We start from the raw sequence: 13,841 nt of genomic DNA, 5'->3' as shown, positions 1-13,841 counted from the left end.
ATTTCCCTAATGAATACTGGTTAAAAAAAAAATTATATAAAGTATCAGCAAGGAGACTATGGCAATATATCACAAAGATCATACACTGTGCCAGGCTGGATTTATACTAGGAAAACAGGACTGGTTCAATATTAGGAAAATCATAAACACAATGACCACATTAATATAAAAAAATGATTATTTCAATAGATGCAGAAAAAGCTTTTGACAAAATATAATACCCATTCTGTTGAAAACACTAGAAAACAGAAAAATAAATGGTACTTTCTTTAAAATGATACCTAGTATATATTTAAAATTAAAGGCTAACATTACCTGTATTAGGGATATGCTAGAAGCCTTCTGAATAAGATCAACTAATAAAGAAACAAAAGAAATTATTAAAAGCTATTTCACCCAATCATATGCCAGTGAAACTGGCAGCCTAAATGAAATGGACAAATCTTTACAAAAATATAAAATGCCAAGATCGACAAAAAGAAATAGAGTAGTTTAATTGCCCAATCTCAGAAAAAGAAATTAAACAAGTCATAAATAAATTCTCAAAGTTAGGGAGGAGGGAATCCAGGGCCAAATAGGTTTACAAGTGGATTCTATCAATTGATAATATATCAATAATCAATATGTAATAATTCCAACATTACATAAGCAGTCTGAAAAAACAGGAAGAGAAAAAGTTCTCCCATAATATCCATCTAAAACCAAGAATCCTTTTACATCTTACTTTACCGCGTAACTTACTGGAAAGGCCTCTTATTTATCCTTATTACAAGTAATAGGGGCTCAGTACAATATGATATGCCAATAGCAGCATCTGGACGAGCTTATCATCCACAAGATTCTGTACTATTCTTCATCACAGTGCAAGTATCTTTGGCAAGCATATTACCTCCCAGTTTTGTGCTTCGTTAGAGAGTTTATAATTAGGGTGACCCCATGCCACGATGAAGCTTTAGAGTAGGATTTTGCAGAGAACTGTAATCAGTTTATGAAATTTATTATCCTAAAGTGATATACAATAAATACAGAATCAGAAAAGAACGACTGGATCTTTATCAGAAATGTGGGGCAAGCAAGAACCTTTCCTTTCATCCTGTGCTGCTAGGAAATTGCTGGGTAATTGAGCACACCTGCATCTGGGAGAATAACTAATGGTATATAGATAACGTATTTCCTTTAATTGTGCAAGGACAGCTAGTGGTAGAGAGATAACAAATTTCCTTTAACTAAAAGTGATTTACAGGACAGCTGAACTTTTAAACTTAACCCAGAGAGAAAAGCTGGGCAGTATAGGAAAGCTGAACTTTTAAACTTATAAATTTCTGAACTTAAAGGTAAAGAAACGTGGCTTTTGGCAGTTTTACAAAATGTTGTTGGTGACAGAGAAACAATTATGAAAGGGAATCAGAATTAATTTGATGTTCCCACTAACCAACAGGGAATATAGTAGCAGATATATTAAAGCATACACAAAAAAGGAGGGGGATTGGAATTAGAGATTAAAAGCTGTAACAAAGCTCAGAAAGAGAGCATTTCATTAATTTCATCAAATTTCAAGGGACTGACAAAGAATGAGTATATTGAGAAAATAGATGAATTGACACCACATTGCTTCTTCCAAAAAATTTTGGAGGAAAAAGTGTTTCAAGCAAAAATAGTAATATGAGGAGGAACCATTAATGGAGACAGAGAAAGAGCAATCAGAAGGCTAGGAGAACCTTAGAGGTGAGGTATATTCACAGGAGCCATGGAAGATGAAAGGGGAACTGGTCATTCCGTATAATTTACCATCAATAAATTCAAAGAGTAGTTTTTATAGATAAGTAATGAGATGATAAAACAGCCCTCTCTTACACAAGTACAGTTACAATAGTTAGATTGCAGTTGTAGTGGAACTTGGAAGATCTACCCTTGCCCTTGTGACACTTTTTCCTATGACTTTGATGAAAGGTATGGATGACATGTTTATAAAATTTACAAATGAAACAAAGTTGGCGGGGATAGCTAACATGGTAGAAGATAGGAGCCAAACTATTCTCCCAAGACTACAAAGCTGGACCAAATCTAATCAGATGAAATTTAACAGGCATAACTGTGAAATCCTGTTCTTAAGTTCCAAAAGTCAACTTCTTAAGCATAAGATGCAGAAGCAGTTTATATGAAAAGATTCTAGGGATTTCTAAAACTCAGTAATACACAGCTTCCCGGGAGTAAGTCTTCTAATTTTCCCCTTCACTTTAATCTCTGACTAGAAACCACCAGTTACACTTCAGTCTTAGCTGGTCACACTGCTTGCTGAAAAGTTTCTGGTAACTAATGTTCAGTGGTTGCCATTTAATTTCATCAAACCACATTCAACATGGTCCCCTGCAACTGTCATCTAAACAACTAAAGAGAGCACTCTGGGAGAAATCCAAAATTTAGGTAGGACAAAATTACTGCCTCAGGAGAAGTCAAAATCAATTTATAAAAGATGACACAAAGTACTGGATGAGGTTGTAATGTTAATACAATTTGAAGATCTTTCCCATGGAAGTCTGTCACATGAACCTGTGGTGGGAGGAGCTTGCTGAACAGGTGGAACAGGAAGGGGTGGAGTAGTAGGTTGGTGTGGGTCAGAGCTGGGAGAGAAACAGTGGGAGCGCGAGCTTGGAGAGGAGGCAGTCAGAGAGCAGAGCAGCTAGCATGGGTGAGAGAGGGGCATATTTGTCTAAGGGAGCTTGGTTTGTGGGAAAGCTGGATGGAAAGAAGGTAAGGCTTGGGGATGTTGATGCCCCCTGCATTGCTAATGTGTATAGATTTCTTTGTTGCTATGATGGATTTGGCTTTCTGCTGTTTGAATAAATGTTTTGGTTTCACCTTCAATGAAGAGTCTGTTATATTTTGTGATTCAGAACTATGCTGGCATATTCATAGCAGCCGTAGCCGCTCTGGGTATCACACTGGCACTACAGATGTCCAAAGGGAGAACCTAACAGAAGGATAAAAGAAAGCTTCATGGAGGTAGTGGCATTTGATTTTCTAAAAAAATTCAATAGACCAAAAGCAGGTATAAGGAGATTCAAGAAGTGAAGGCACAGAAGGAAGGGACGTGGAACATTTGGAGGACAGAGAAAACCAGTATGGCTAGAAATGTAGTATACGTGGGAATTACTAATATAAGATAAGGCTGGAAAAGAATGGTGGGGTTGAGAGGGCCTTGAAATCCAAGTAAAAAATTTTTTACTGAACTTTACTTGGTTGATAATGGAGAGACACCAAAGATTTCTGAACAGAATAATACCATAACCAGAGTTGTGCCAATGAGACATGCCTTTCTTGGGTAATTAAAAAGTGGAAACACAATAAAAGGTTAATAAATGCTTGTTGATTGACTAGCTATACTAATAATAAAATGATGGTCAAGCAGAGTAGAGTACTGAGGAAACAGGGAAAAATCAAATGAATTAGAGGGGTATCAATAGAGGCATCAAATACGAATGGAGAGAAGGGAATAACTGAAATGTCACTGGACCAAAAGATCTAAAGCTGGAAGATACCTCAGCAGCCATCTAGTCCAGCCCCCTAATTTTACAGATGAAGAAAGGAAGACCTAGGGAGATTATGGCCCAAGGTCATGTTATCAGGTGGGATTTGAACTCTTATCCTCACTCCAGAGCCCCATACTCTTTCCACTGTGCTGCCTGTCTCCCAATAACAATAGCTGACATAATCATAGAATTTTGCACTTTTGTTGTCGCCACGGTGGCGGTGGTGGTGGTTACTAAAGTGATGGATAGAGAAGAGTCAAAAATAACTTTGTAGACGTGGAAGAGTCAGAGAACTGACATAACAGAAATAGTAAAGTAGAAAGGAAAACCAAATTTACGTGAAAGATGAAATCTTTCTTGGACATAATGAGCTTGAGATGCCAATGGAACTTATAGGAGAAAATGTCCTATAAACATAAATTTGAAGATCTTTCACACCCATTAAAAGGCCCATGTGACCATGGTGGGAAGAGCTTGCTGAATGAGTGGAATTGGAAGGGTGGAGCAGGAAATGCTCAAAGGGAGTTAGAACCCTGGGACCAGAAGGACACAAGCAAGGAGTCAGCTAGGATTTGAGTGTTTGTGGAAAGGCCCCAGCAGGGGGGAAGGCAAATGGGATGGCAATGCCTCCATGCTGTGATATTGTGTCTTAAGTTCCTTGCTGTCGTGATGAAGTGGGCTTACTGGTTTTGGGAATTAGTTTGCTGGTGTCTGAATAAATGTTTTACTACTTCTGCCTTCTATATGGAGAGTCTCTTATATTTTGTGATACAGAACTACACAGGTATATTCACAATTATCATCTATGTTGTGATTACTGCCTTGTTGATATGGAGGTAGGGAAATAATGCAGAATTTTAAAAGGCGTTGAAATTGAAATTTGAAAATCATTAAAATAGATATGGCAGGTGAAATCATGCAAGCAAATGACAATATCAAGGGAGTAGAGTGAAGAAGATGTGGCCAAGGAAGCATACTTGGAAAAGAACACAGAAGAGAAGCACAAAAAATTGCATATTTCTGTCGCTAGTTTTTTGTAAGCATTATGTAATTGGGGGGGGGGGGGGAGCGCGACGCGCTCGCACCAGGGCAATTGGGGTTAAGTGACTTACCCAAGGTCACACAGCTAGTAAATGCGTCAAGTGTCTGAGGTCAGATCTGAACTCGGGTCCTCCTCACTCCAGGGCCAGGGTTCTACTCTCTGCGCCACATAGTTGCCCCCAAATTAGTGACAAAATTTGTCTCCCTACACTTTTTTCTCATGTGCATTTCAAAATCTCTTTTATTGATACTCTTCCTTTTTTCTATCACTACCCACTAACTCACCTTACTTTCTACCCTAAGTAGAAACTTTCCTTGTAACAAATACGTGCAATCAAGCAAAACAAATCTGTACGTCAGCCACAGTTCATACCATACCTGATTCTATAATTCTAGCCCATCAACTCTCTGCCAAGACACAGGAGGTAGGCTTCACCACTGATCTTTTGAAGTCATGACTGTCTTGCTTTGGTCAGAGTTCAGAGGTCTTACGAAGAATTATCATGTAAATAGTTTTCCTGGTTCTACTCATTTCACAACACATTAGTTCATAGGTCTTTCAGTAGTTCCGAGTTCAGCCTCTTATCATTACTTAAATCAAGATAATATCATGTTACATTCATTCCCTGATTTTTGTTTCTAGTTCTTTGCTATGAAGACAAAATGCTGCTATACATTTCCCTCCCTTGATGTCCTCTGATGATACAGAAAAATATTCTGAAAGAGCAATTAGATGAATGCATTATAAGAAATAATAAAGAATTCAACCAAACAAAGATTTATATGAATTTATGTGAGCAAGGAAACAAGGAACCAGGAGAATAATATGCACTCTGATTATGTAATGGCAAGGATGGGACTTTTTGTTGTTTTTTGTTTTGTAGCGCTTCTCAGCACTAAGGCAATCAAGTGCCTTTGAGTCTAGTCTTTGTTTCAATCAAGAGTCCTCCACTGGAGATAATATATACCACACCCTTTTGCTAAGTAGAAGCTAAGCTTTAGGCCTCAACATTTCGCTAAGTAGTCCCTAAGCCCCAGGGCCCTAAACAGGGTATATATGTTCTGAGGTTGGCATTTTGCTTTGGGGGCTTACTCACAGGAAGTGTTCATGTGATTTGGCTAGCCAAGACTCTGGGTAGCTGTTGGATCCACCCACCCCTACCCCATCCCCGCCCCACCCTGGCTTTGAAAATGCAGATGTTGGTGCTTCTCCCTCTGGTAACTATGTATGTAATGTCAGTCAGACAGCTAGAAGCCTGTCTGTTGATTTGTGTTTATTTGCTGTTTATATAATTTCTGTTTGCGTTTTCTCTGATGTTCAGGTTGCTGACTTTTCCCCCCTAAACTAAGTGAATGATATATGTATGTTTAATTAAAGAGAGTGTGTAAACCCCTTTAAAGTTCCTTAGAAAAGCAGATCAAAGAACCTGTGCTAGCAGCCCTTCTATATGCTGGTGTTATTGGCCTTACACAGCCACAGTTGCTGCAAGTAACCTTGTTATTACAGATTATCATAAAGTAAATGAAAAATAAACTAAAAGGAAGTTCAACTATGACTAAAAGTGATAATCAGTCATGTTCTTAGAGAATAAAAGACAAAACACAGTTCCCTTCATTTACTACAGAGGTAAGGGAAGAAGAATGTGCATTGTTTCACGTGAATAGAGCACAGTGGAATAACTAGTAGGTCTAGAGTCAAAAGACCCAAGTTCAAATCCAGCTTCAGACACTTACCAGCTGTATAACCCTGGTTTGTCTCCGTTTTCTCAAGTGTAAAATGCAGATAATAATAGCACCTACATACTAGGGTTTTTTTGAGGATGAAACAAAATAATAATTGTAAAGTGCTTAACATAATGCCTGGCACATATTAAGAGCTATAAAAACATTATTATCATCATCATCATCATCATCATCATCATCATCATTATTATTATTATTATTATTATTTCCCATATGTCTTCTTTTCCCCAGATTAAATGTCTCCACTTCCTCTAACCAGTGAGTTCCAGCAGATGTCTAAATTGCTGGAAGCCCTAAATTCATGCTTCCAGGTAAGTCATACAAATGTAAAATGCCTCTTGTAATTCCTCATTCTGCTCCGGTATTTTGTAACATACCCCTAAAACTTTATTTCTCTTCACACTTCTACTGATTCTCACCCAAGGGTTTTTCTCCACTATGATTCTCCCCTCAAGTTTCTGGGTTTCCCCAAATGACTATATTCCAAAGTTAACCATGCTATCTTCTCACGGATGAGATTTATATTGTAAAGAAATGTAATTTCCTACAAAATACCCCTTCTCAGTTATAATCTAAGATAAATAATGGACTGGATAGATCTGGCAAATATTTAAAACTTTACACACATATATAATATACAATTGCTCACAAATTCTCAAAGTATGTTTCAGACATCTAGCAAATGATCAAAATAAAAAAATGGAAGAGTTTTATAATTCAAGAACTATTCATGAAATGTTCTACATTCCATCAGCTCACTAAAAGATGACTCAAAAACATGATCTTTACTATAGTAAAACTATGCCATCAGAAGGCAAAAAATAAATAAATAATAATAATAATCTTTAGGTGTCCGATCTCTCTAAACACTGCAATCTAATCTGATCAAATAAAGTGGCCTCTGATAATATATTCTGAAATGTCTACGAATATAAAAGTCAAATAGAAACTACAGCAGCCAAGTTTGGTCACCTACAAATTCTTTGCTTCCTCAGGGGATCTCTTCTTCAGACTTACCTGCCTTCTGTTTGCCATTGTCCCATCAAAATCTGCTCTCAGTTAGCAATAGCTTAGTTGAGAACATGGGAACAGCTCAGTGTCTTCTACTACTACTCCAGGGTTATCTACAACCTTAACCCAAGAAATGACACAAAAATAGCAGGGAAAGTTACAGGTTAAAAAGCAAAGTGTCACATTTATGGATTTTGTATCACACTTTGAAACAAAAGACATAACCTAAGCCAAGAAACTAAACATACGAACTAACAGTTTCAAGGAATTATATACATTTTTACCCACCTTAGCATTTTGTATAACTTTTCTGAAGTCATGCCATTTCCATTGTCAGTAAATGTCAAGCATACGATGTCATTTATAACAGTCTTATCAATCCATATCTGCTTAGCATTCACATCAGGATCATAAGCATTATCTAAGAATCATCAAAAAGAGAGTGTTGTTTTCTATCAAGCAATTCATGGTTGTTGTTGTTGTATTTGAATCTAACAGTTGGTTAAGACACTTCAGACACTGGTTTAAAAGACAGTATTAATTTTAAAAAAGAGAACGCTAATTAAAAAGTTTAAAATGCTACATTTCCAGAAATGTATGACATGTAATCTTTAGCTAACACAATTTCTACAATAACTTTACATTAAATATTGACTACAGCAAAATTCCTATTATATTTAAAATTTATTAAAGGTGAGTTTTGGTAGTGGACAATGGTGGCCTGAATCCAGCGCTTAATATGAAACTAGAGTAACTAAACCAAAGCCACGGTACAAGAATATTTCAATCCCTTAAAGTGTTAGATTTGATCATGTGACAATTTATACTTTTGTCAAAAGGATATGGACAGAGGGAAGGCAGTAAAGGAAGCTGGCAAGTTGTTTTTCAAACAACTCATAGTACAATTACTCAAATTGAGAGTAATCAGTTGGTCACAGTTTCTGAGGGCTTTCACCCTTCTACAGCTGTCTCTGATAATAACAAAAATAAAAGAAAACCCAGGTTAACTGGTACAAAAATTTAACTTGTGAGAGAAAAATACAAAAGTCATGGAAAGAAAAACAAGATTATTACACTTCATTAAATAGCTCCACCTGGAGACTGTCTTCACCTTCACTGAGCACTTTGTCTTGGCTCTGGGTTTCTTAGTCTCTATGACACTATGTCACTATGACAGTCTAGAGAAGCCTACCCCTTCTCAGAATAAAGTCTTTAAATACTTAAAACTACAAAAGAAAATAGCAATATTGAAATATGGTTATCAACTTTTTTTGAAGTTTACAGATCCAGGTTAAAAACCTCTGCCGTACTTAGCAAGAATGTACTAACTGATGATCTAAGGTTCCTAATGTGGCCAGAGTGACCTTTGTTTTCTTTGAGTGACTCAGTTTATCTCATTGAGCCCTGCTGGGTGCTGGGTCTGCTGCTTCTCTTCCGGGGCAGGAAGCCCAGAGACCCATGCCTGGGAGCAGAGAACTACCTGTGTGATGATTCATGGGGCTGGCTGAGGGGAGGGGCCAACTCAAGAACCAATCAGCCCTGGTCATTCAGGAGGCGCTTGATGATGTCAAAAACTCTATAAGAGGGGAGAAGACAGCTTGAAGATCCCTTTTTCATTTCCAATTGGTGCGGCAGCGGTGGCGAGCGTGACCCTGGGCCAGCCCAAGCTCTCGGGCTGAACCTAGATGTTGGTAACTAGGAATTGTATTGGGTCTGTCTGTTGGTATTTGTAATTTATTTGTATTTTGTTCTGAAGTTCAGGGTGCTGGTTTTTTCCCCCAAACTAAATGAATGTTCTAAAGTTAAGGGTGCTGGCTTTCCCCTGAAGTAAGTGAATGAATCTGTATTTGGTCTGTCTGTATGCTGCCTGAATGCTGGATTAAAGTAAGCTGGTCAACCCCTTCACCGTGCTTTCCTTGTTTAAGCAGATAAAAAGAACCTATGCTTTCCCGGCGTGCCGGCAGCCTCCAGAGTGCTGGCTGTGGGTGGATCTTACACCCCCACAGAAGCTGCTAGCTTCTTGTTAAAACACCTAAGCAAAAAGCTCACTAGAAGAAAAGGCAAGGAGTCCTAGCCCAGACAAAAACTGTTGTCAAAAAGCAGTTTCACAAATGACATAGACTTTAAGAATTATCCAAGATAGCACAAAAATGGATGACAGAATAAGGATGGCACTTCCAAAAATATAAAGTGCAAGCTAAAGGGCAAGAAGAATTTGTCACTGATTGGCAAAGAATGTGCTATGTTTATTGCTTCTTAATATCGTAATAGCCACATGTACACAAAGTATAAATCAGTGTCTGTCCTAAAAGAGAAAGTGAAAATTTTGGAAAGAAACCTTCTACTCTCCAACTTAAAAGGGAGAAAAAAAAAGGTCTGACAAACAAAAAGGATATGAAGAGACAGTGAATATCCTAATCAGTATTGAGGTAGTTAGAAGTAGGAAGAATAAGATGTAAAAAACGGGAAAAGGTTTCTATAACATCTGTAGCTAAGTAATAGATAGAAATGTTTTTCCTGTAGAACAGGCCATCACAACATTCAGTCTGCAGGCACTGTGAAAGGATTTCCCTGAAAAGACATAGAGGAGATAAAACAGGCCTGCACAACATACTAGCCACAGGCCACTTTGGCCACATGTTATGCAGGCTGGCTGCATAGTATAAGCCTCCTAAAAAAGGACTGCCTCACATTTATATATCCAGCCCTTCATATAGTGTATGAATTGTTAACTGGTTGATCCCCAGAGAGGAGGGTTCTTAATTTGGGAACATGGATAGGGGCCATGGGCAGTTTTCAAGGGGTCCATAAACTTGGAAAGGGGGAAAAATCTTTATTTTCTCTAGGACCTAAATGAAATTTAGCACTTCCTTCAATAACAAATGTAGGCAACAAACCACAGTTGTATTAAGTTTCTCCAGACTGTCATGATACAAAAAAGGGTACGAGCCCCTGCCACAGAGGCAGGAACTGGATTGTCTGAAGTAGAAACTTTCTGTACTCCAATAAATGTTTGTAACAATCCACAGGTGCTGTGTGAAATCTAATCCTACTTAGAAAGTGATGAGTATTGATTACTGGTACCTTAGCACTAAACTTTAGCAGGGTATCATTTTGTCATCCTGAGAGAGCAAGGTCCCTCAATGAGCTGAAGTCTAAGTCTAAGGCAGAGATCAAACACATGGCCAGTACTCCTTCCCCCCAAACTAAATTAAAATGTAAATGGGAAATACTTAAAATAAATATACAATAGAAAAGATAATATTAATATGTGGTTTTCTAAATCAATATGAAGCCAGCAGGGACCTTTAAGTATGGTTTAGTGTCCCCATTTTTATTTGAGTTTGACACCACTAGTCCAAAGGAACTGTTATCATATAGCACCCAGTTTATTTAGAACCATAATTCTGTAATTGCTGAGCTACTATGATTGACCTTTTTTGAAAGATGTTGGGAGAAAAACAGAGGTACCATAGGACTAGAAAAGGGCAAATGTTCTCATATGCAAAAATGTAAAGAATACTGAATAATTATATTACTGAAAAATTATAAGCCCATAGGCTAAAGTACCTGGCAGAATTCTAAACACACTATTAAAGGGGTTGTTTCTGAGTATTTTAGAAAAGGAAGCAGTGATCATCAAAGGCCAAAAAAGCTTTATCAGAAACAGGTCATGACAAAATAAGCACATTTACTTTTCTGACAGGGAAGTAGGCCACAGGGAAAGGAGGCTGAATCTTGAGTCAGAGGATATGGGTTCAAATTCTAACTCTACTTACTAGTTTTGTAACCCTCAACAAGCCACTTAACCTCACTGGGTTTCAGCTTTGTCACCAGTAAAATGAGGAAGTGGGACTAAATGATCTCTGAAACGCCTTCCAAATCTATCATCCCATAATCCTAAACTGGCGGATCAGGATTTAGAAATTTAAAAAGCAGTATTTTCCATATTCATGAAAAGGCAAGTAAAGTCTTGTGGCTTCCTAATCATTACTATGACTCATCCTAATGCCTTCTGAACTGAGCAAGAATTTATTCTTTTTTCCTATCATAAAGTCAACATACTTCCTTTATCACCAGAAGGATAGCTTATTTTGAAATGAGAAGCATTTCCTATATAGACTTTTGGCAAAAGTGAATCAATCTTCAAACTATACATATGTATGTAAATTGAGCTTTCATGGAGTCTGTCTTGAGTAAATAAGCTTACAGCGTAAGTCAATAATGGAAATAGTTTTGGAACCTTTCCCCAGATTTCACTCACCTTGTACTGAGAAGAAGCAAATCTAGTTATCCCACTTTGTCTTTATGCAAACATATTTTAAGTTGAGTTTTCAGTCTCATTTATGAACCATTCCATGAGCTCTGCCATAAAAATTCATTTATCTAAACCCATGCTATATAAACACATATAAATTTCTTTTGTTAAACAGGTGTAAAAAAACCTATTACTGAAATTGCAAGTTACATACCTATTAGTTCAGCAACTGCACTGAAAGGCCACGTATGACTGGTAGAATTTGTATGCAAAAACTTTGGACACAGCTGAAACAAAAGAAAAAAGGAAGTTATGTACAATCTATATTTTCTCAAGTCTTAAACAAGAGCAATCTTTGGGGTTCTACGAATTTGAGTCAACTGGTTTCCAAAAACAAACAAAAAACCCAGTGTTCCTGACACAAATTTTAAACTATTTTAAAGGAACAAAAAGCCAGTATTGTCTCTAGATTAGAGTCCCTCTCTACTCATTTTTTTTTTTTTTACAAAATTGCATTAGGAAATATTAAAGGAATACTACAGTAACTTTTCCTACTAACCATGTACAAATCAATTCCTCACTAGAAGGGAGCTCCACAACCCTTTCCAAAGTCTTATGTACTAAAACAAACATGAAGCATTTCAAATTAGTGGATGATGGTTGAATTAAGTTAAGGCTTGTTAGTCTTTTTATGGACTTCCTCACTTTGAAACATTTTCCTATAAAGTTACTGTAGTGATTTAAGATTTGAACATTTTTCCTGGCATAAAAGCCATTCAAAGTTAAAGCACCACCTGAGGATGTATAAATCCTCTTATAGTCTATAATAACAACACATCCCCTCTTTTCACCTCTCAGAGCTCAGAGACCTGGGGCATGGGACCTTAGAAGTAATCTAGTCTAATCCATTCATTTTGTAGATAAACAAATGAGGTATACAGAGGTTAAATGAATTGTATGAGGTCGAACAAGTAGTGTTAAAGGAATCTGAATCTGAATCCTCTGATACAAAGTCCAATGGTCTTTCCAGTACTGCCTCTTAATGTTTTCTTTCCTAAGAGTTATCTAAAAATTACTTTTAAATAGATCCTTTTTTCCTTTTTACAATAAGCATCTTAACTTAAATTCTAATCAGATTTGATATTTTAATTTATTTTTGCATCTACCTATTTAGGTAGAAAATTACTGAATTGAGGCAAAAGTTGATTCACAACTGTTTTGAAATGGTAGATGAAATGCAAACTCAATCCAATTCATTTCAACAAGCACCTACAACATACAAAGTATTAGGATTTGGGCATACAAAAAAAAAAAAAAAGGAAAACAGTTCTTGCTCTCAAAAAACTTAAATTTTATTAGAACTGTTCAGAGCATGAAGATCCACAGTGAAATAAATAATAGCAACACCAAAGTGGAAAAACTTTCCAGACTTTTACCATGTTTTATAACTACCTCTGAATACCTTACATCAACATTAGCACCATATTGATTACATAAAAGTTTCTGATAAAGGCATCATTTCCTAGATATATAAGGAAGTGATTCAAATTTTTAAGAAGGGCCATTCTCCAATTGATAAATAGTCAAAGGAGAGTCAAAGTTGTCAAAGGAAAACATTCAAGATACCTACAGATATATGATAAGATGCTCCAAATCATAAATAATTTAAAAATGCAAATTAAAGCTACTCTGAGGTTCTACCTCACACTCATCAGATTGGCAAATCAATCAATAAATATTTATTAAACTCCTACTATGTGCTAGGAGCTATGCTAAGCACTGAGGATACAAAAGAAGACAAGACAGTCTAGATGCTCAAGGAGCTCACAATACAATGGGAAGGGAGATAACATGCAAATACATACAAACAAGCTATACATAGAATAAATGGAAAATAATTAACGAAGGGAAGGCTCTAGAATTAAGAAAGGTTGAGGAAGCTTAATGCAGAAGATGGGATTGTTTTCTATTTATCCCCTATATAGCATGTTTGTACATATTTGTTTGCATGCTATCTCCCTTCCCACAGTACTGTGAACTCCTTGAGCACCTAGAAGACAGGGAAGTCAGTAGGCGGAGTTGAGGAGGGAGTATGACAGCCAGAGATGGCCAAGGAGTGTCTTGTTCTGTCGTTCCTGAAACAACCAAGAGGCCAGTGACACTAGATCAGAGTCAGTAGAGGAAAATATAAGAAGACGAAAGGTAGGAGGGGGTTAGGTTATAAAAGACTTTGAATGCCATACAGAGCATTTTTATTT

The 13,841-nt window shown here is 37.0% G+C and overlaps 1 protein-coding gene across 1 annotated transcript in view; it reads right to left on the bottom strand.

Moving 5' to 3' along the window:
• MORC3 (MORC family CW-type zinc finger 3) overlaps nucleotides 1-13,841 on the bottom strand; it is a 71,256-nt gene that overhangs the window by 37,805 nt on the left and 19,610 nt on the right. Inside the window, exons 2-3 of the mRNA XM_036745478.1 lie at nucleotides 11,798-11,870; nucleotides 7,614-7,746 (exon numbers count right to left, since the gene is read on the bottom strand). Of these exons, the coding sequence (XP_036601373.1) occupies nucleotides 7,614-7,746; nucleotides 11,798-11,870 (206 nt within the window). The remainder of the gene's footprint in view (nucleotides 1-7,613; nucleotides 7,747-11,797; nucleotides 11,871-13,841) is intronic.

This window comes from Trichosurus vulpecula, chromosome 2 (assembly GCF_011100635.1).
Source record: "Trichosurus vulpecula isolate mTriVul1 chromosome 2, mTriVul1.pri, whole genome shotgun sequence".
Classification (NCBI taxonomy): domain Eukaryota; kingdom Metazoa; phylum Chordata; class Mammalia; order Diprotodontia; family Phalangeridae; genus Trichosurus; species Trichosurus vulpecula.
This window is presented reverse-complemented; position numbering and strand designations above follow the sequence as displayed.